Source organism: Paralichthys olivaceus, chromosome 18 (genome assembly GCF_024713975.1).
Source record: "Paralichthys olivaceus isolate ysfri-2021 chromosome 18, ASM2471397v2, whole genome shotgun sequence".
Classification (NCBI taxonomy): domain Eukaryota; kingdom Metazoa; phylum Chordata; class Actinopteri; order Pleuronectiformes; family Paralichthyidae; genus Paralichthys; species Paralichthys olivaceus.
Window position 1 is genome coordinate 18318401 of NC_091110.1, and position 19240 is coordinate 18337640.

General features: G+C 44.6%; 1 protein-coding gene across 1 annotated transcript; it reads right to left on the minus strand.

Annotated features, from left to right (window-relative positions):
- Positions 1–872: 872 nt before the first annotated feature.
- niban2a (niban apoptosis regulator 2a) lies at positions 873–19191 on the minus strand. Its single transcript, XM_069513997.1, has 14 exons — positions 18157–19191; positions 14401–14531; positions 12968–13096; positions 12778–12883; positions 12374–12541; positions 6873–6988; positions 5022–5126; positions 4777–4939; positions 3673–3860; positions 3194–3349; positions 2899–3012; positions 2408–2515; positions 2074–2185; positions 873–1967 (listed from the first exon to the last, which is right to left on the minus strand). Exons 1-14 carry the CDS (start codon positions 18209–18211, stop codon positions 1072–1074), a joined length of 2547 nt encoding a protein of 848 aa, XP_069370098.1. The 5' UTR covers positions 18212–19191; the 3' UTR covers positions 873–1071.
- Between the last annotated feature and the right edge of the window lie 49 nt (positions 19192–19240).

Below are 19240 nucleotides of genomic sequence, written 5' to 3' on the forward strand. Positions count from 1 at the left end.
ACTGAGACGGCCTCCTCTAATTACAAGTTCATCCAAATCCTACAAGCCAAAAAGTCAAAGTCACGTGAAACTAAACGTAATAAACTGGAAGAATCACTGTGGAAGAAACAATCATTCCCTGACAGATTTGCACTGAAACGTGTTGAAACATAAAGGCCATTTTGCAAATTTAAGAAATGCTCGCATGTTAAACAAATTGAATGTTTAAAATAACATTTCACAAAACTAGTTAGAAAATATGTTTAAAAAACGGAAACATAGACGTTTAAAGCACTGATTGTCAACCTCACAGGGGTCACAGGATAATCTCTGGGGGTCTCCAGATAAAATATTCAAAATAAGATAACATATTTTAGACTGGGAATTCTTTTATTATTTATTTACAGAGTCAAAGTGTCGGTGAACAGGGACAGAAATTAATTTAGTGAAATTGGCTTGTGACTCATTTAATGTCAAAAATAAGAAAATGCTTATAAGACTTTTAACTGATTATGATTGTGGGTCGTGACTCGGGACAAGGTTGACAACCTCTGCTTTGAAGATACCAACCCAGAAGCATCTAAGGAATGATTATAGCGCCCCCTGCTGCCCAGGTAGAGGCTGTGATCATTAGAGAATGATTCATCTACCTGCACTGTAGTAAAAGCTCAATTTTTAAAAGATGTTTAAAAAAAACAAAATTTGAGATAAATTGAGAATAATATCAATCTGATCTTATAACTGATGCAAACTTTGCGAGATAACTTTTATAACTCAGATGTAGTTGTTCTGTTAATTAAATATTTTTTGGCGAACACCACTTTGGGAAAGTGGTCTCCGAGAGGATCCTTATTCAAATAAGATTTGCAGGATTTTGTTGTCGTTTACAGAAAATGCTGCAGAGAGGAACCAATCACCAAAGAGATGTTTCAGAAAGGGAAGTGGGGGGGAGTTGGTTTTGGACTGTGCAATTATAAACAAGAATTAAGACAAGAATTAAACCTTTAAATAAAATCTGAATTCTTTCCTCTCCTCTCCCGTCACTCGGTTTTCTGTCTCCAGTTTCATAGTTATGTCCAGAACATCCTCTTCCTACGCTAAAAACACTTCCACATCTGCCGGGTCGATGATTTTGTCCTCCCCACTCAGGCCGTTTGTGATTGGCTGAGGCACACTTTCCTCCGCCTCCACATTGGTCTGTGACTGGAAGCCGCTGTCATCTCGCGAGCTGGAGTCTGTCGGCAGTGGTGGCGACTCCGAATCCGATTCTGCCGCACAGACCTCAGCAATCAGTCCACTATCGTCTTCCTGTGCCGCCATCTGACTTCCCTCAAGGATGGCCACCTCCTCCTGCTGCTCCTTATCAGACTTCTGCTTCATGCTTCCTACCAGCTGCCTGAGCATTGAATGCGGGGACGTCTTGTCTCGTGGAGATTTGCCGGGGACTTCCTCCACTATGGTGGTGACGTGTGTCACCTCCTCCTGCACTCCGTCCTCCGAGGTGATGATGCCTCTGGTCGGCTGTGTCCCGTTGGTTACGTCGCTCTCCTCCTCCTCCGACACCGGCAGCACCATCTCCACTATCGGGTTGATTAGGCCCCTGATTTCATTCACGCTGTCAGGAGACATGGGTTCTTTAGCAGGGCCCTCACTCTCCTCATCCTCCTCTTGCTCCTCCATATTACTATCAAACACCTCTGCGTCCTCCTCCGGGATGAGCTCCACCCCAGGAACCTCCAGACAGGACTCGTAGGGCAGAGGCACCCCATCCAGCTGGATCATGGACACCACTTGCCGGCGTCTACTCCCAGAACCCCCTCCTTCAATCATCCCACCAACAGAGTCGCCTGGCTCCTCGCCCCCGAATTTGGTAGCCCAGTCCACCGAGGGGTTTTCTCCAAGCAGGTGCAGGTTGGGGTCGCTGTTTGTCAGAACGATGCTGTCCCTGTAGAGGTTGTGTCTCCTCTGGACGGCCGCCTCCTTCACAGCTGGACACGTAAAGAAACAAAAAAATCAATCACCGCATTCACATGTCCGATCACTCACCGTAACGATATCACACATCACTACCGCAAGTTTTGTTTTCTTCCTCACCCATCATTATGTCCTTGGTGACGGACTGCAGCACCACCTCCTCGAACATATTCTCCACCAGCAGAAAACGGGAGAAGTCTTCAAAGATCATCTCTTTGAAACGAGGCAGCTCCTGAGGACGGACGAGACACGAATGAGCTTCAGGCAAAGTTGCCTGTTATTGCCTTCATTGTTTCTGATGCCTTCAGTTATCTCTGATCCCTGGACATCCTGACATGCAGGGTGTCTACCAAGTAAATTTAAGACCAAACTTGTGAAGAGGTGGAAACAGTCTCAGTACTTTGATAAAAAGTAGTAGTGGGGATAATGTGAGTCTGTGTTGGATGCTACTCACCGGTGAGCAGGAGGGGGAGAGCTGCTGGAGCATGTACGGGATGATGATCTGCAGCAGAGCCTCTCTGAAGAACTTCTTTCGCACCGTGCTGCTGTCGTAATCGTATTTCTGACGAGAGGTAACCAGACGTGCATTTAAAGATGTGACTCATAACAGCTTCTCTTAACTGCTGCACAAGCCATATTTCAACAACTTATTCTTTAGGCTCAAGAGTAAAATATATAGTGCATCTAGATGGTAATACCTGACTTATCTTGGATTAACCACATTTTAAAATAATGAACTTTAACTGACCTGCCCTGTAGCAGGGTGGAGGAAGAAAACTTGAAATTAAACCATCTGCATGATTGAGGACCACTAAGAATAACTGGACTGATGTAACTACAATACAGAAAACCTTTCTCCTCTCTTACATTGTCGTCCTTCACCATTGTTCCAGCTGTTAGCCGTAAACGTGTTTCTACTTTTTTTTTTTTATTTGTCAGCTTTACCTTGAGAACCCTGTCCTGACATCGCTGGATGTTCTTGCACATGTCGTCTTCTTCTTTGCCTTCCAAAGACTGGTGGAGCAGCTGCTCAAATGTGTAAACTGTATTGTCCATTTGCTGTTGAAAAATAATATATTAACAAATAGCTTAAAGTTATGCAGAAGTATTTAAGGTTTATGTCACATCTTGTCCAGCAGGTGGGAGTAGAGACTTCCCCATGCTGTCCAGTTTTCTGCTGATTCTTGGTGAATCCTAATCGTTTCTGTCATAAACAGTGTGAATGTCTGTGACGCCTCACCTCCCTCATGAGGATCTGAGCTCTGCTGACGAACACGGAGGGACTGCAGACGTCGAACCTCTGCTGCAGCCCCTCCAGGTTGAGCTGCTCCACCTGCTCGTAGCAGCTCTGCATCTTCACGGGGTGGAAGGCAAGCATGGACAGTCTCTCCATGTGCTGAGGGGACGAAAGACAGAGGAGGGCAACTGTGTGTTAAAGTGGCTCGAGCGTCGAGGAGCATCAAGACCAAAACAGAAAAAGGTTGATTGTTCATCTTTCTTCATCCTGTCCATTTCTGCAGCTCCTCTTTTCAGCATCTGTCTGAAATTTGGGGTTTTAGCTCCTGATAAAGCCCAGGCTGCTCTATCGTTATCAGTCAACCGATTCCATCAAGTCAGACATGTCGGCCTCCAGTCACTTTACCTGACTTTGTTAGGGAGCCTTCCAGATGAGCCCAAAGGGGTCACAATGCAAATGCAGCCAGTTAATGTGTAACTCACATCTCCCATTTTTTCCTTGCCCCCTCCGTTGAGCGAGTTCTTGCTGATCTCCACCAGCTCTCTGAAGAAAACCTCCCTGACCTCCGAGAACCCTCTGCTCGTGGGCTCCATCAGAGCCTCGAGGATGGAGCTGATGTACGGCTGGACGCTGGTCCGCAGGAGTGGCTCCGTCTTGGGCAACACCAGAGCTGTGCGTCAGCAGCGAGGCATGGAGGGTGAGAAGAACAAACAACACTAATGCTTAGTTGCTGCAGCTTCTAAATAAGTGACACATGAAGCGAGTGCATTGTTTGATACCGGGCTGACGACACTGGTATGTATGCTATGATGTTTAAGTAAACACTCTGTTTCCATGGAGCCCCAGCAGATTTCAGCTTCACCTTACGCTCAGATACGTCCAATCGTTAGACATGTTACTTCGCTAATAAAAGAGACAATAAAAATCCCAGCTGCAATTAAATGTCTCACACTGGCATGCGAAGCGACTCTGCATATTTTTTTGTACAGTTGACTTAAAACGAGTCTTATCTGCAAGATAACGTCACCTGAATGCAGTTCAGCCACTTCAGGGAAACAGTACAAATGAAAAAATGAGTGTCTGGTGCCAGATTAACTCAAAAGGTGTTGTATTAAGCAGAAATCAGACAGAAAGGAGGGAAATGACAAACAATGTGAGGAGGAATGAAAAAGACTAAAACACGGGACGTTAGGCTACAGACGCCCATGTTATGCCATGTGTTCGAATGCACTCCGGGGAAATTTGAGCACTGTGGCGTTATTCAGTGGCCAGACCCGGTGCTTTGCTGTGCCAGTAATCCCTGAGCTGGAGAAACCACGGCTACGCCTTCACCGAGGCAAACAGTGGATGAACAATGAAGCATGTACTTGAGTTAAGGAAGATCATGTTACACGGAACAGCGAGCAACACGTAAACCAAGTCATTGTGCAAAGCGTGTTGGATGCATGACGAGGTGAGCTGCAGTGGGCCTCAGTTGATGGTCGATAAACATATTACGCTATAAAGAAATAAACTGGAACTATTCACACCTCTGAGTTTATTCCTTGAATATATATATTTTTTAACTGAGCAGAATCTTCGGTCACCTCGTATCTTGCTGCTGACGTGTTCTTTAGACGTGATGATCTGGTCCATGTCCGTTCGCAGTCTCGCATCCAGCTGAACTCTCCGGGCCTCACAGTTGTCCACCAGAGCGCCGAACTGACTCGTCGTCTGAGATAACACCTGCCTGTACACAGCGTCGGAGATCTGGAGGGCGGAGAGGTGTTGGAGAGCATCACTGATCCGCTTCTGTTTGCTTCTCTCGCCACACACTGAAACAGGAACTCACCAACATCCAGTTTCTCTGCCTCTGCTGCATCTTCCCCTTCAGACGAGGACCGATCACATTTCTTATCTCGGGGTGAAGAGTCTCCATCACCAGATTACACAGAATCTGTACACACACACACACAGACAGTATTAATGTATCTACACCTTCATCATTTTATGTGTGAGTAGATTATACAAAAAAAGAACCTGCCCAGCTTTTTGCACTATGGTTGTATGCCTCTGCCAACCAGTGCTGATCTGGTATATGATCTGATTTGATGACAGAAATTCGAATCCAATCCAAACTGAACATTCGTGCCAAATTTGAGGAAAATTCATTAGTCCTGAGATATCATGTCCACAAGAATGGGACAAACACTAAATGCCTCCAGCCACGGTCACAATAACTCATCTCTTCGGATTGTATCCGCTTTACTTCTACCTGATGCTTCATGTACTTCATACTATGACGGGCACAGGATGCTGTCGTTACTAAAGTAATGTGCCAACTGGGGATTTCTTTTTTTTTTTTTTTTTTTTTTGTAGACAGGAGGTGTAGTGGAAAAACAAGCGATATCCTCCACCCAAAGAAAAACAGAAATAAACTTGGAAAACATGCAGCCTTTTCCTGTGTGGTTAGGTGGATACAGTGGAGTGATTGAGATGATACACAGCTGGATGAAGAGAAGCAGGGAGGCAGGTCTCAGTGGCATAACACACACACACACACACACACACACACCAGGTTTTAACTAAGCTAAACTAAATATTTGGCCGGGTACTGAACGGCTGTGACAAAAGCGGAGTCGTTTTTCTTCAGGAACAGAAAGGCCTGACGAACAAAAGGTTTATTGTAGTTTTGTATGACTAAAAGCTTGTTTGACTGAAAGCAGCAGATGAAATGATCATTTCTCTGTATTGTTGTTGCCTTGGTGGTGGTGACTGGCGTGATCTTGGTTTGATTAACTCACACATCAAGTTATTTTATGCCACTTTTAATGTCAATACCACAAAAATAGTTTGGTCTAAAAAGTCTAAAATTGAATAAGATGAATTCTCTTAATCTGTCTCTGTCGTATCGAGGGTTATTTTCTACTCAGCTACTTCACCTTATCTTCAGTCATGGGGAGGTGCAAGTATATATATATATATATATATATATATATATATATATGTTTAATATAATAAGTTTTCTTCATCAGAAATAATCCAGAAAATATTCGAGGTTACTGGGAAACAATCCCAGCGTCTCATTCACAAATTTCTTTCCAGCACAATCTATCGTGATGCAACACTTAACGTTGCTTTTGTCACTTGTGACATATGGATATATGGTTATAGGACAATTGCAACCTATGAATACAAATACTGTTTTGTTCATGGAGCTTCAAAAAAAGAAACTGGTCTAATGATGAAAAGGTGACGTTCACAAACACACTGTGGAGCAGGAGACTGAAAGGGCCTCATTCACAGTGTGTGAGTACGTATGTGCATGTGAGGGGCGGGGTCTTGTGTTGGGGCTTTCTTGTTCTCAAGTGTGAGGAGAGGGCGTGTGCTGGAGGTGATGGAGTGAAAAGTCTGAAAAGTCTATCATCCATCACAACGGGCTGAAGCTCGTTACTCCCCGCAGACTGTAAATAAAGATGGATGATGTGTTTCCACTTCAAATAGGGAGCAAGTCTCAGCTTTTCATTGCAACGCATTTAAAACCAAACTTACCAATGTGTGATACCTAAAAGTACAAAAAAAACTTCGGAAAAAAGTAATTTAACTTGTATTTTGACTTTTTTAGTTTGGTCCATGACCCATCAGTTATCATGGAGGAGGCAGCGTTTGTGACCTATACTGCATATAGTGCTGAGACCCTGACCTGCGGGGGTCCTCCGCACATCATGTCCCAGGTCCCGTAGTGTCCCTTGTTTTGTCTGTGACGTCTCACAGAGTCGGTGAAGGCGGGCGTCTGAACAGTGCTGTCCTCTGACAGACCTGTTGGGGGCAGGAAAGAGCAGAGCAGATGTTTGTCAACATTAATTAAAGGACACCTTTTTTTTTCAAATGATGCACAGTTGGTAAAAATGGTCGGAGCTCTTTTTTTAATTTATTTTTCTCTGAATTATTCTGCGCATATACTCGGTATAAGTTACTCGGCTGTCGACCTCCAGTGGATTCCCAGCCTTCGACTGTTTCCATAACATGAGTCACATCTGTGGGACGCTCTGGAGGTTTAAATCTGGCCAGCGGTCTGCTCAGTCACAGCCGCTGGAGTCGAGCACGACACGTGCACGCTCGGCCGTTATCACACGCCTGTGTCATCCCTCAAAACAGGAAGATGTTGGCGTGTTGGGAGGACAGATTTCATGTGGTTGCTACGGTTACCGCCCTTTCGCAGCCAACAGGGCAACGGAAGCAGCTCACAAACATGTGTGTTTTTTAAGGAAGTTGGTTCTCAGCATTTATTTGTGTTATCGACGTACGTCACCAGCCGAAGAGCCGTCTCTCTCTCTCAGGGCTGAAAGTCACGTCTCCCTCTCAAGAGACAGGTGAATGGAATTAAACTTTGCTATAATTAGCAGTTTCACCATTTTTATATTAACGAGTCACATGTTTCCATTGTGTTTTATCCTGTGGAAACAAGACAGAGTCTCTGGTCTGAACCACCAATTTGTAATTAGAGGATGGCTGTTGTTCAGATCACATGTTTCCACGTTCTGATTCTCACTGAAGCTCCTGATCTGTGTCTGCAGGATTTTCTTACACTGCCGCCACACGATTCGGTGGTCGGATGAATAAACGTGAAATGCACTGACTGTACACGTGTTCAGTCAGTGCATTTCTACGTCGTATATAGTATGTTTGCACGCCTGCTGTGAGTTTCCTGTTTTGCGTAATGCATGAATGAACGTTGAACACGCCTGAGCGACAATCTGGTCACATGTCAAGTTTGTCATGCACAATCGAAGGTGTGCATGTGTGTTGCCTGAGCGTGGATCGAGTTGTTCTATCTGTCGCTGTAAGTCTGTGACTCAGAGGAGGCTGACAAAGACAGGAAGTGGCCGGAGAGTCGAGCGGAGGGTAGACGGAGGCAGACAGGAAGCCGTCTGTGCTCCCAGCGCAGTAACTCAGGGCTGTGCTTGTTTTGGCAAAAGGGAATTCACTGGATACTGAGGTTAGAAGCACAGTGGGAAAATAACTGTGCTGTTGGTAGGTGGGCCGATTATCATTTGCAGTGAAAGGGAAGCAGCACGAGGCCGACTGATGTTTTGGTACATGTAGACCAGACACTTCAAGACTGTAAACAAAGATAAACGTCCTCACGCTATCCAGAAATGAAGCCAAAATATCCCGGATGTCAACGTTGCCATTTTACGCAGATAAGGAGCCAGAGTAGCGATCGGGAAAATGGAGCCACTGGTTCGAATACAGTCACACGTGACATTAATACTGTTGTTTATATTGCATCAAATAACTTATAATACAAAAAGTACCTGAACCTAAACATAGAGCACTGTGATAAGAACTGCATAACTGCCTAAAATTCAAGAACACATCTTGAGGAGAAGGAATTTGAAATCACTCTGCTTACACGGAGGAGGTGAGGTTTAAGACCTGTACTGCAGCCAGCCACCAGGGGGGCGATGCAGAGGCTTCGGCTTCACTTTTGAGGAGCCGCCAATGTTTGTCTCCCTCTTTATAAACAGTCTATGATTTTGACTTGTTCCGGGTCGAGCGAAGAGCTGCGCCGTAAACATGAAAATCACATTTGAAATAGAGAATCGGACAATAACAGACCGTTTGAAACCTCTTGAAGCCGCTGGAAACTTATCCATATTCAACGTATATGTTCCAGAAGTAGGAACACACAGATCAAGTACATCAGTAGATGACGACGGACTGTTGACCCACTGTGTAGTTCATAATCTCCTGTTGTGGCTTTGACAGGAAGTTGTGAGGAAGTTCTCAGAGGCTTTCACCTTCCACATTCCAAACGTTTATCTTGATTATTAGATCTTATAAAACATATTCGTGCTTTCACTTTTAAAAAAGTATTTAAGCAGTTATCTGAATTCTTTTAAAGATCGGAACAAGATCACCGGTGTAAAAAGCCTGAGAGGGAGTTTTTCTACATTTTAAGTTAATTACTTATTTAACGAGAATTTTCCTCTCGGTGCCGACAGAAAAAGCAAAATATTTTTCAACGAACTGCCCGAGCCTATAAACTGCTATACATTCTCCATGTGTCTGAACCAAGCAAGATCAAGGAGCACATTAGTGTTTCTCTGCAGTGTGTGTGTGTGTGTGTGTGTGTGTGTGTGTGTGTGTACTTTTACAAATAGCACATGTGGCAGCATTTACCACGGTCTTTTTATTTGAGGCATTTCCCTCCCTGCCTTGCTCACCACGCTCCGGTGGGTGGGATCTTAACAGCAGTCAGGGACGAGTTCCCAGGCCTCCATATCCACAAGTGTGTGTGTGTGAGTGTGTGAGTGTGAGTGTGAGAGAGCATTATCTTTCTCTGTTTTCATACATTTGACATTTTAAAACCCATTACGAGCTCAGATGTCAAATGTCAGCTTCTCGGCCACCTGCCTTCGCTTGGACGCAGGTTCTAAACATTTGCGTCAAACCCTCTCTGCTGCTGCTCCCGCCGACACGCATGAGTAGTGTTTCGCCATGTGGTTCAGCTCCGTGGAGCCAGCGGAACCCACAGCACAATAAACACTGAGTGAGACCCACCATCAGCCGCAGACATCACAAACACCACTGGAGAAGTGAGTTTAGCAGATCTCTGTCTCCAGTAGCAGCAAACAGGCCGGAGACCCCACACTTCAGATAACCATGCATTACCTAAATGTCAAAAGTTAGGCATAATGACGCAAACGCTGGGAGGTGAGTGGATCTGAAGGCTGTGGGGGAGGATAGTCGCTGGTGTGATGTGATGGTTGTCCCTCTGGTGGTCCAGCGGCCGCTCGGAGCCGCGTTTGAATAATAAAGTGTTTCCCTGCAGCCGGCCTCGGATCTGACGAACAGGCCGCTTTGCAAATGTGAAAGAGATGCAAAGCAGCAGCTGATTGTTTTATCGGAGAGATATTTAAAATAAAACAGAAGGAGCTTTGGTGGATTTCATATCTTCGCTTTCAATGTTCAACTTGTGGTTTTTATTCGTCACAGCCGCCTGAATAATATCTGAGTTCAGCTGAAGAGCTGATTTGCATGAAGCTTCTCCTTCAGTGTCTCTACCATGTTGACGTGTTTGAACTCAGAGGTGAATCATCACCTTATGTTTCCCATCGGCAGCGTCCATACTCCATTCAGCGCTGTGTTTCAAGTGTTTGTGTGTGCGGCTAATGTAAACGTGTGTCTACAGGGCCGGCGATTGAGAGGAACTGCAGCGAGTTCAGGGGTCGAGCTGTAAAACCATTTATCGCCCTCAGGAAAACTCTTTCACTAGTTCTGCTTTTCCTCAACAACACCAACAAGGTGGAGGTGAGACCGGGCGTGTCGGCACAGGCCGAAATCCCATGAATGCCAGTCCACACTTCCACCAGCCATGGTGACAGTAAAAACACAGCCTGTGTTTCTTACAACACGCTCCTGCAGCCCAGCCTCACAGCTGGAATGTACAGCAGCGACTCTGCCGCTCGCCGAGCGTGCCCGGACAGGTCGTTTTGGGAAGTAAAGAGTGAGCGAGACGAGATACTCTTGTGCTCTAAAGTTTGGTTTTAAATTAATTCAAGCGTGTGTTGGTTTTTGCCTCAAAATCCCCCGAAATGAAGAAACTCGCCTCCTGTTTTTGCTTTTTTTTTTGGGCTGCTCTCACTTCACCGCATGCATGGGATGTTTTCAAACAATTACTGCTGATAAAACCAGTGTTGGCACTGTCGTGTGTGGTTAAGGAGGCTTTGAATACACACGGCACGGTTCAGACGGCTTCATCAACAAGGCTAGATCAGGTTCAGCAACTTTGTCAGCGTGTTGAAGAGCTAAGAACCAACGCGTTGTCTCGTTCAATTCAATGGTATGAAGCTCGATTGTGTTCGTGATGCAGGACTGAGACTGGCTTTAACTCACACTGGACACATTTACACATATTGGTGCTTATGTTTATGTGACTCCCGGAGTTGTGTGTCATCATCCATCCCAACGAGAACCTACAGCAATCACAGATATATTTAGCTATACGTCGGCTTCACGCAGTCAAAGCCTGGTGTCACACCCACAGGCATTTTACACGCTTGCGTATGTACGTGTTTGAAGATGAGGGTCAGCCGAGGTAAAGTGTTTAAGAATGAAGAGGATCTAGAGCTTTGCTGCCAAAATATCTGTAGTTGAGGATAAGATCTTTAATAGTTTAAATGCATTTTGAGAGAACACTTTTCATTTCACGGATGTTTCAGGAAAATCCTGAAACATCCGCTTGTAACACGATGAAAGCCTGATCACGTCGTTTTGTATTTTAATCCTGACTTCCCCAAAATCTGCACTCTCTGATTGCCTCTGACTTGAGTCTAAATAAAGCACATCTGAACATGAGACGACACGTGCACAAACACGAGCGTGCAAGCATGCGTGTAACCAACATACCGTGTGGCGAACAACCCCGGAGCAGGCCGATTCACAACACAGCTTCGTGAAAGATACACTACGACAAAATAAGAGGCCGCCTCATCGTGATGGGTCCTAAAAAACGTCCACGAGTGATGAAGACTCGGCCGTAACATTTGAAACTCGGATCCTGACACAACAACAACATGCCTCGCTCACAGTGAGCGACACCGAACAATAGGAAAAGAAATACATATCATTCCTGCAGCATCTCATATTCCTCAATCCACCAGCTCACTCAGCTGGTATGTGAAGACTTAACACTGCGACACACACACACACACACACACACACACACCCTCGTATGAATCACCGACAGAGATAGAGAGACACTCATTGTACAGGGGACAAATCGAAGACACTGAGAAACCGTCCATGTGCGATGAGCCAGAGCCTTTCAAGGACATTTATCAGGATGTGTCTCCTGATATACAAATGTTCATTTGTTACGTATTTGTTTGTTTTTATAATTCAAGTTCTAATATTTGGTCGTTTTTTGTGTTTTCTTTTTATTTATAATACTTCATAATATCATGGATTTGCACTTCATACGTGTTCACGTATTCATTTTATAACGATCTACTTAGCGACATATCGGTATCGCAAATTACTTACTCCTGGAGAAATGAAGGTTTCAGTTGATCTGTCATGATTTATAATCGTTCCTTTTTGATAAATAATCTGAAAACCATTAAGTCAACACTGTCAGGGACCTTCCTTGTTGCTATTTCCTGTTCGTGCAGACGAAATGATCGTGTGTGTTGTTACCGTTGTTGCAGTGTCGGACACAGTCCTGCAGCACGGCGTGCCACTTCTTCTGCTCCTTCTCCGTCATCACACAGAAGTAGTGGTGACGGGCGTACGGGTGCCACAGGATGAGCGGGAACTGGGTCGCGCACTTGATGAACGGATGATTTCCAACTCTGGCCTTGATTCCTGCAACAAGTCACAGGAGGGAACGAGAAACAAGAAGGTTCGGAGGGTGAACTGGAGTAAGGAGACTTGTAAAGATGAAGTGAAACTAGCAGGTGCATCAGGGATTGAATATGTAGAAAATGTAATTCGGTGGTTTTGAACATCATCAACTCCAAATTTCTGATTTCCGTGGCATCATTTAATTTGATTTTCATATAAAACTGCGTTCATATTTTCTGTGTGTGTCCTCGTCTCACCTGGCAGGCTGGTGTTCATCAGCTCCAAGTACTCCTCCATCGAGGTCAGGGCCTTGTACCCGGCAACGTTGATGGTGCTTTTCGGATGCAGCCCCCGATCGTGTGCCTGCGAGAGAGATGCCAAACACACCGAGCTCTTTTAACACAAGTCCCCGAGTCAAAAGAAATCATCCAGTAAGAGAAAACTCACGGTTTTACTCTCATAGAGGTCGATGCTGTAGGTGTTCGGCACCGACACGAAGCGATTCCTCCACTTCCTGTTCTCCTCCAGGTACTGAAACAGACTCCCGGAGAAAATGGTCCGGTCCGCCAGAGGGTTCTGAAAGACAACAGACCCTCAGCACTAAAACATAATACAGTGATATAACCAGAGCATGAGCCACATGTCCTGTCCTGTGTTTGATATATTTACAGTTTCTTCGTGGATTTCATTGCTGTGGCTTTTTAATAACGTTCTCGTTGACATCTCCTTTAATTGTGCAAGAGACTTGAGGACGACCAGGTGTTTCCAAACAGGCGAGGTCGAGTATTTGCACAAGGATTCACACCACCCACTGTGTTCTTAGGTTTCATGTCTGAGATCAAATGATCCCGTGAGTCAGGGGAAGGGAAGAACGAGACAGACGCAGACGGAGAAGAGAAACAACTGAAACGCTTGAGTTTGACAGCAGATTGACGGCTGTGCACGGGTGACGGAGTAGTATAAAGTATTTTTGAGATTAAAACCAAAGCATGAAAGGGGGAGAGATAGTGGGGAGGACATGTAACACAGGGCCGTGTCCGTCCTGCAGCGGGTGAGGGAGACCTCAAGCCTCCACACATGCGGCCGCTAAAAGCTCAGCTGGTCGAGTGTAATTCTGTTATGGTCGAGATGAACGACCATAACAGAATTACAAACGGCGTCTCTGCTCATGTGTGAAATGTGCTCCACTTTCCCTCCGGTGACTGAAGCCATGGACAAAAGTGGGACCTTCAGTCCAGAGAGGACGAGAGGAACAGAAGAACCGGGGAGGTCGAGGAGGGGGGGGGGTTCACGTCGACCCGAGAATGAGCTCATTCATGCAGCGTGTGTTCAACATCAAGCTCCACCGGCCAAACAAAGCTCATATTGATGGAAGCTAACGTTAAAAAAACGAACCGTGTGAATTTCTTCTCTGATACTAAAAACTGTGGCGGAAAGGAAGCTGGAGGATTTGTAAATAAACGATTAGACAGGTTAGAGTCACGTGGAGCTAAGCCAATGTATTTTCCATCATGACTGATAATAAACATCATTTAGAGTTTACACGCGACCGTTGGACTTTAAATAAAGATGGACGATGAGGGGCCGCTTCCTCCCACTCTCCAGAAATGAAGCCAAAATGTCCCGGAAATGAACGGCGCCATCTTGCAATGTGATCGTGGTGTGGAGCCACAGTATCAAGGTCCCACCATGTCCCATCTACTAACATGTCGGAGGTGAGCTCCGTGACCTGCTGCAGCTACTGGTGGTGAGTATAGTCATTATTACTGATTTACTATAAATGTCCAGACCGGTGAAAGTTGACAGAAATGACGGAGGGATTAGGATCACAGGTGGAGGCCTCGCTCTATTTCACCATCTTTGTATTTGAATGAACTCGCCTGTCGGTGCAGCAGCTGCGACTGCGTCCCGCCTCCTCCTTCGATCTCGTAGCGGACGGTGTTGAAGAGAGCGACGGCGTACTGCTCCTCGTACACGTCACCGAACTCCTTCATCACGTCTCTGGTCCGAGCTGCAAGACACAGACACGAGATCAGGAAACCAAACTTAATATCACACGGTCGACACAAACTGTTCGTTTGTTGGAAGATAAAAATATTAAGCTCCTCTATTTTCTTTAAACATATTTTTTTTTAAGTTTTCTGCTATCAGCTCTTTATGAAAAGTGTCACATAGTCAAATTTCAAGTTCTAGATAGAGACTCAGCAAACAGGTCACGTGTTCTCAACACAACTCGCTCTGTCATGTCTGTGTCACGTGTCCGTCTTCAGACATTTGAATGTTATTACAGCCCAGCAAATACTATCAGTAAATATTTGATAAGACGTGAATATTACACAATAAAATATTTAAACCCAAGTAAACACGCTTTAATAACTGAGATAATAACTTTAATAACACTATTTTCTTAAAATGCAAATGGATATTTGGTTGTAATAGTTCCAATTCACCCTGAGCGTCAATTTAAAAGTATTATTTTTCTTATAAATTGAATATTTGTTGGTTTAACAAGACACTTGGATCTAAAAATGTGACTGACCCTTTGGGTCTCTGCAGGAGGCATCTTAGAAATAAAGCAGGGAGGTGCAGGAGGGGACACAAGCTTCTCCCAAACTCCAGAGCAGTTCTGGAAAAGTGTTTTGTTTTTAACCGATCGGTGCGTTTTGACTCTGTCAGCGTCAAGTGTTTGTGGAAGGGACGACGCAGGAAGGAGGGAGGCGGCCGGCCTGCAGCGGGAGAGCAGGAAGGAAAGAGCTGACAGGACAGGACAGACGTGGAGGGAATGTGGAGGAGACGGAGGACGGGGACACACAATTTAATCGTGTTACAGGAGGAGTGGACGGGTCAGAAGGTCACAGGAAGATTGGGAGACGGCTGAAACAGTGTTAAACTTTTTGAAATCCTCTGACGGTCCAGTCCTGAGGAAACTTCCACCATATATGAGCTGGTTCACGGAGCCTCCGCTCCAAACGTGAACAGTTTCGGTATTTTCCACTGGTCCTCCTGTGCCAAAGTCAGCAGACTGGGAAGCTGCACATGGACGGACTTTTTAGGCAGTTGGAAATTGGAATTTGGGAGCAAAGACCACATCATAAATCACACACACCAAAGTCCAGAGCTTCACTTGCTTCCCATTGGTCTGGACTTTGGTGCATGGTCCATGTGAGAAATGCTAAGTTGGCAACACTGACGGTTAAAATGACGTTTGCGCTCCCATTTATTTTGAAAGAGCCAACGCCAGCTGACCCATGGTGCCATCACGGACATGTGCTTATGGGGAGTCAAACAATATTTCATTAAATTCCGTCTCCTAACTTCAATCAAGCGGCACCATGTTGCAGACAAAGTGTGTTTGTCTCAGAGGAAGTGGTGAAAAGAGTCAGGCTCATTTACAGACCTGATTCTGTGAGTTTGTGTAACTTGCTGCAGCTTGATTGAATTTAAGAGATTTTTTTGAGGCCTTGGCTCATTTTTCCTTCTCTCTTTTTTTTTTTTTTTGGATTACTCCAAAACAATTGAACGGATTTCCACAAAAGAAAGAATTTGGGTGCAGATCCAGGAAAGTGTGTCTACATGTCTACGTGCATGTTGCGTCTTCTTTCGTGGGCTCGCACACGAGAGAGGAGATCATTTTGTTTGAGAATGTGCTGAAGTGGCGAGAATGAAGAAATCACCTCTCACAGGGAGGAGCACACTCCAAACATCACTCCCAGTGCAGAGTCATCCTAACACACACACACACACACACACACAAAGACAAAGTGCACACCCACGACCAGAGAGGATTTGTAGGTTGCACTTTAAAGGACGTATACTATTCATCCATACATGTACATGCAAGAGGCGGCGGCTCACGCTCATCAGAGGGAGGGTGTGAGAGAACCAGACAGTTTCAACATGTTTCTACCTGCGTCACCTCTGCGGCTTCACTCACCGTCTCCTCCTCCTCTGACACAACTCTGCACAATACGGCAGGTTAAGTTATTTTATTTTTCTATCAAGCAAAGCTGATTACAGTTATAGCGCTGAACTTAATGACGCATGTGAGGGATCAGGAATGAATAACTGCGCTCACAGATAGATGCAATGTGCCACACCTTCGTCAGTGACAGCACAGCCCGTCTGCGACTGCGAGATGAGACTGAAAGGCCCCAAATAACATCTGCATGATCAGCACGTCACAAGTCCCAGAGGTGTAATTACTGACGGTGGAAGCAAATCCTCTCATTTGAGATGAAAAAGCTGGAGAATATTTGACCTTTATCCTTTGTAGGTGATTTAAACGATTATTTAAACATGTTTTTGATTCATTTGTCAATAACTTCAGCAACACTGCACAGCTCCAACACTCTGTGGTTTTGGAAATAATGCATCAGCACAAGATTCAGCCTCTAACAATGTTATTCTTCCAGTTTTTTTAACTACTTCGGAGAGTATTTTTTCCTGTAACCATCGACAACAAACCTCAAGGACTCAATCCTTGGTTTCTGGAAGTGGTTTGTCTTCATGCATGTTGGCCGGCCAGTGAACAGAAGTACAATCCTGAACCTGTAGCGTTGCAGCCTGAAACGACTCAGACGCGACAGCAGTTTCTAGAATGCACAACTCTGAGGGATGTAATTACCAAGTCAAACTAAAAAACAAACTTTTCTCCGAGTCTTATAATTTCATCGACACATGGGAGAGTTTCAGCCTCTGGTCTCTTCTGCTTCTCTGCTCCCAGTCGAAATGATCCCTCAGACCTGCACGGTGGGAGGCTGCAGCAATCTGAGACCTAAATAGCACTCTGTCCCGAACTTATACAAACACGCTTCCCTTTGGGAAACCTACTTATTATCTCAGAGAAATGGGCCTGCAGCAGAGCTGGAGGATTCAGGGGAGCAGAGCAACAAAGCACAGATATAAATGACAAGAGAACAGGTGGGGGAAGCTGGATTTCAAACGGAGTTTATGCACAATTTCTGCAGAGTTTCAGTTTCCGTGACTCGGTTTAAATAAGTTTGGTTGATCTAAAAATAGAGCTCGACTCCAGCACATGTTTTTTTTTTTTAATTCATGTAATTTTGACTAAAAGAGCAAGAAAATCTGATCAAATAATAAAGATGATGCTGAGTTGGGTCTGGAGGAAACACAGACTTCATGAAGCTGTTTCAGTGGATTTCTCTCCTCAACTTAGTTTGATAACTCGGTTAAAAAGAAGTTTGTTTCATCTTGAAATAGAGTTGAGTCCAGCACATCTGTTTTATATGATTCAGAAGAAAAGGAAAATCTAATAAAAGAGAATATCGTGGTGATTCCCCGACTGTAGGATAAGAAATACTTAATAAAGCTGTCACAGACTGTTTTTGAAGTTCTGGTGGATTTATCTCCTCGAGTTAGTTTGATAACTCGGTTAGAAAGAAGTTTTTTTTAACTTAAAGTCAGAGTTTACTCCAGTGCACAAGTGTTTTTATGACTGACAGACTAAAGAGCAGGAAGATCTAATACAATAATGGTGTTAAGTTTGTTATGTGTCCACTGGAGAGGTTTAAAAACTCACAGCTATAATAAACTTCTGAGGGAAGTTTCAGTTTGAAGATCAAAACTTTTCAAGCCACTTCAGTGAGTGAGAGACTGAAGTCCAGCTCCTCTCTTACCTGTAATCATCTCCCTCTTGCTCTCATCCAGGTGAGAGGAAACCACGTCCCCCATGGTGACCGGAGAGCCCGACAGGTCCTGCAGGTACCAGAGTCCTCCAGGTCAAACTGGGCTTCGGGTGGAAACTTCCAGCAAAGAGTCAAATATCCACTGAGCCGCTGCGTAAAAGTGTCGCACTGCTCCTGGTGAGAGGCGCGCGGCTCTGCGTCCTCTCTCTGGAGGAGGAGGAGGGGGAGGAGGAGGAGGTGAACACTGGGCTGGTTCACAGCCGTGTGCAGGACACACCCTCTGGGAGTCATCACTGGTCCAACGTGTTCAGTCGGCGCTGCCAAGGGTGTGTCCAGAACCAGGAGCCTCAGATCAGCTTCAGTCTCTGCGCTGTTGAATCTCATGAGAAAACAAACTTCCTTGATTTAAACTTCACCTCTTTTCTATTCGTCTTATTATCAGAAGGGTTTTTCATTGTGCATTTAATGAATTAACTCTATTAGAGGCTGTTTTAGTTTTCTATTTGGGGTTCTGACCGTAGACACGTGAATATTGAAATGTTTGTGGTTCTGTCCTGAGAGGAAAACTTGTTCCATGAGGTCCTGTGGGGAAGCTTTCCCAGATGGATGCTGCCCCCTGGTGGACTCTTTATTATTGAAGCCACATATATATATAGAGAGAGAGAGATTTTTTTAAAGCATATTAGAAATAATGCTCACAAAGAATTAGTGAAATATTTAAATCAGTCATATTTTCAGAAAGTTTCCAGATACTCCAAAAGTCTTGAAAAATAAAAAGCAATTAGCCTGATAATCTATAATCTATAATCAATAATCAGATAGTGTTTACTCCGTTCATCATTTGTTGTTGCCCTGACAACAGAAACTATAACTTCATCAACTGATTAAAAGCAAATTAATTGGCGACAATGTCAATTATCGGTTATTTCAGTCGTAAACCAGAAATGTCAGTTCATTGATTTTAAATATTCACATAAGAGGTCTTCTGTGTCTGACATCATTGCTTCTTCTCTGGAGTGAAAAATGGTTAAATAGCCAATTTAATTCCTGTTTTTTATGAAAACACCAGAAAGAC

Excerpts from the sequence above, each read along its gene's own strand:
- niban2a (XM_069513997.1), bottom strand. The coding sequence starts at position 18,211 with ATGGGGGACGTGGTTTCCTCTCACCTGGATGAGAGCAAGAGGGAGATG. Across the intron at positions 14,532-18,156 it reads CAAGAGGGAGATGATTACAG|CTCGGACCAGAGACGTGATG; the intron begins GTAAGAGAGGAG and ends TGTGTCTTGCAG. Across the intron at positions 1,968-2,073 it reads CACCAAGGACATAATGATGG|CTGTGAAGGAGGCGGCCGTC; the intron begins GTGAGGAAGAAA and ends TTACGTGTCCAG.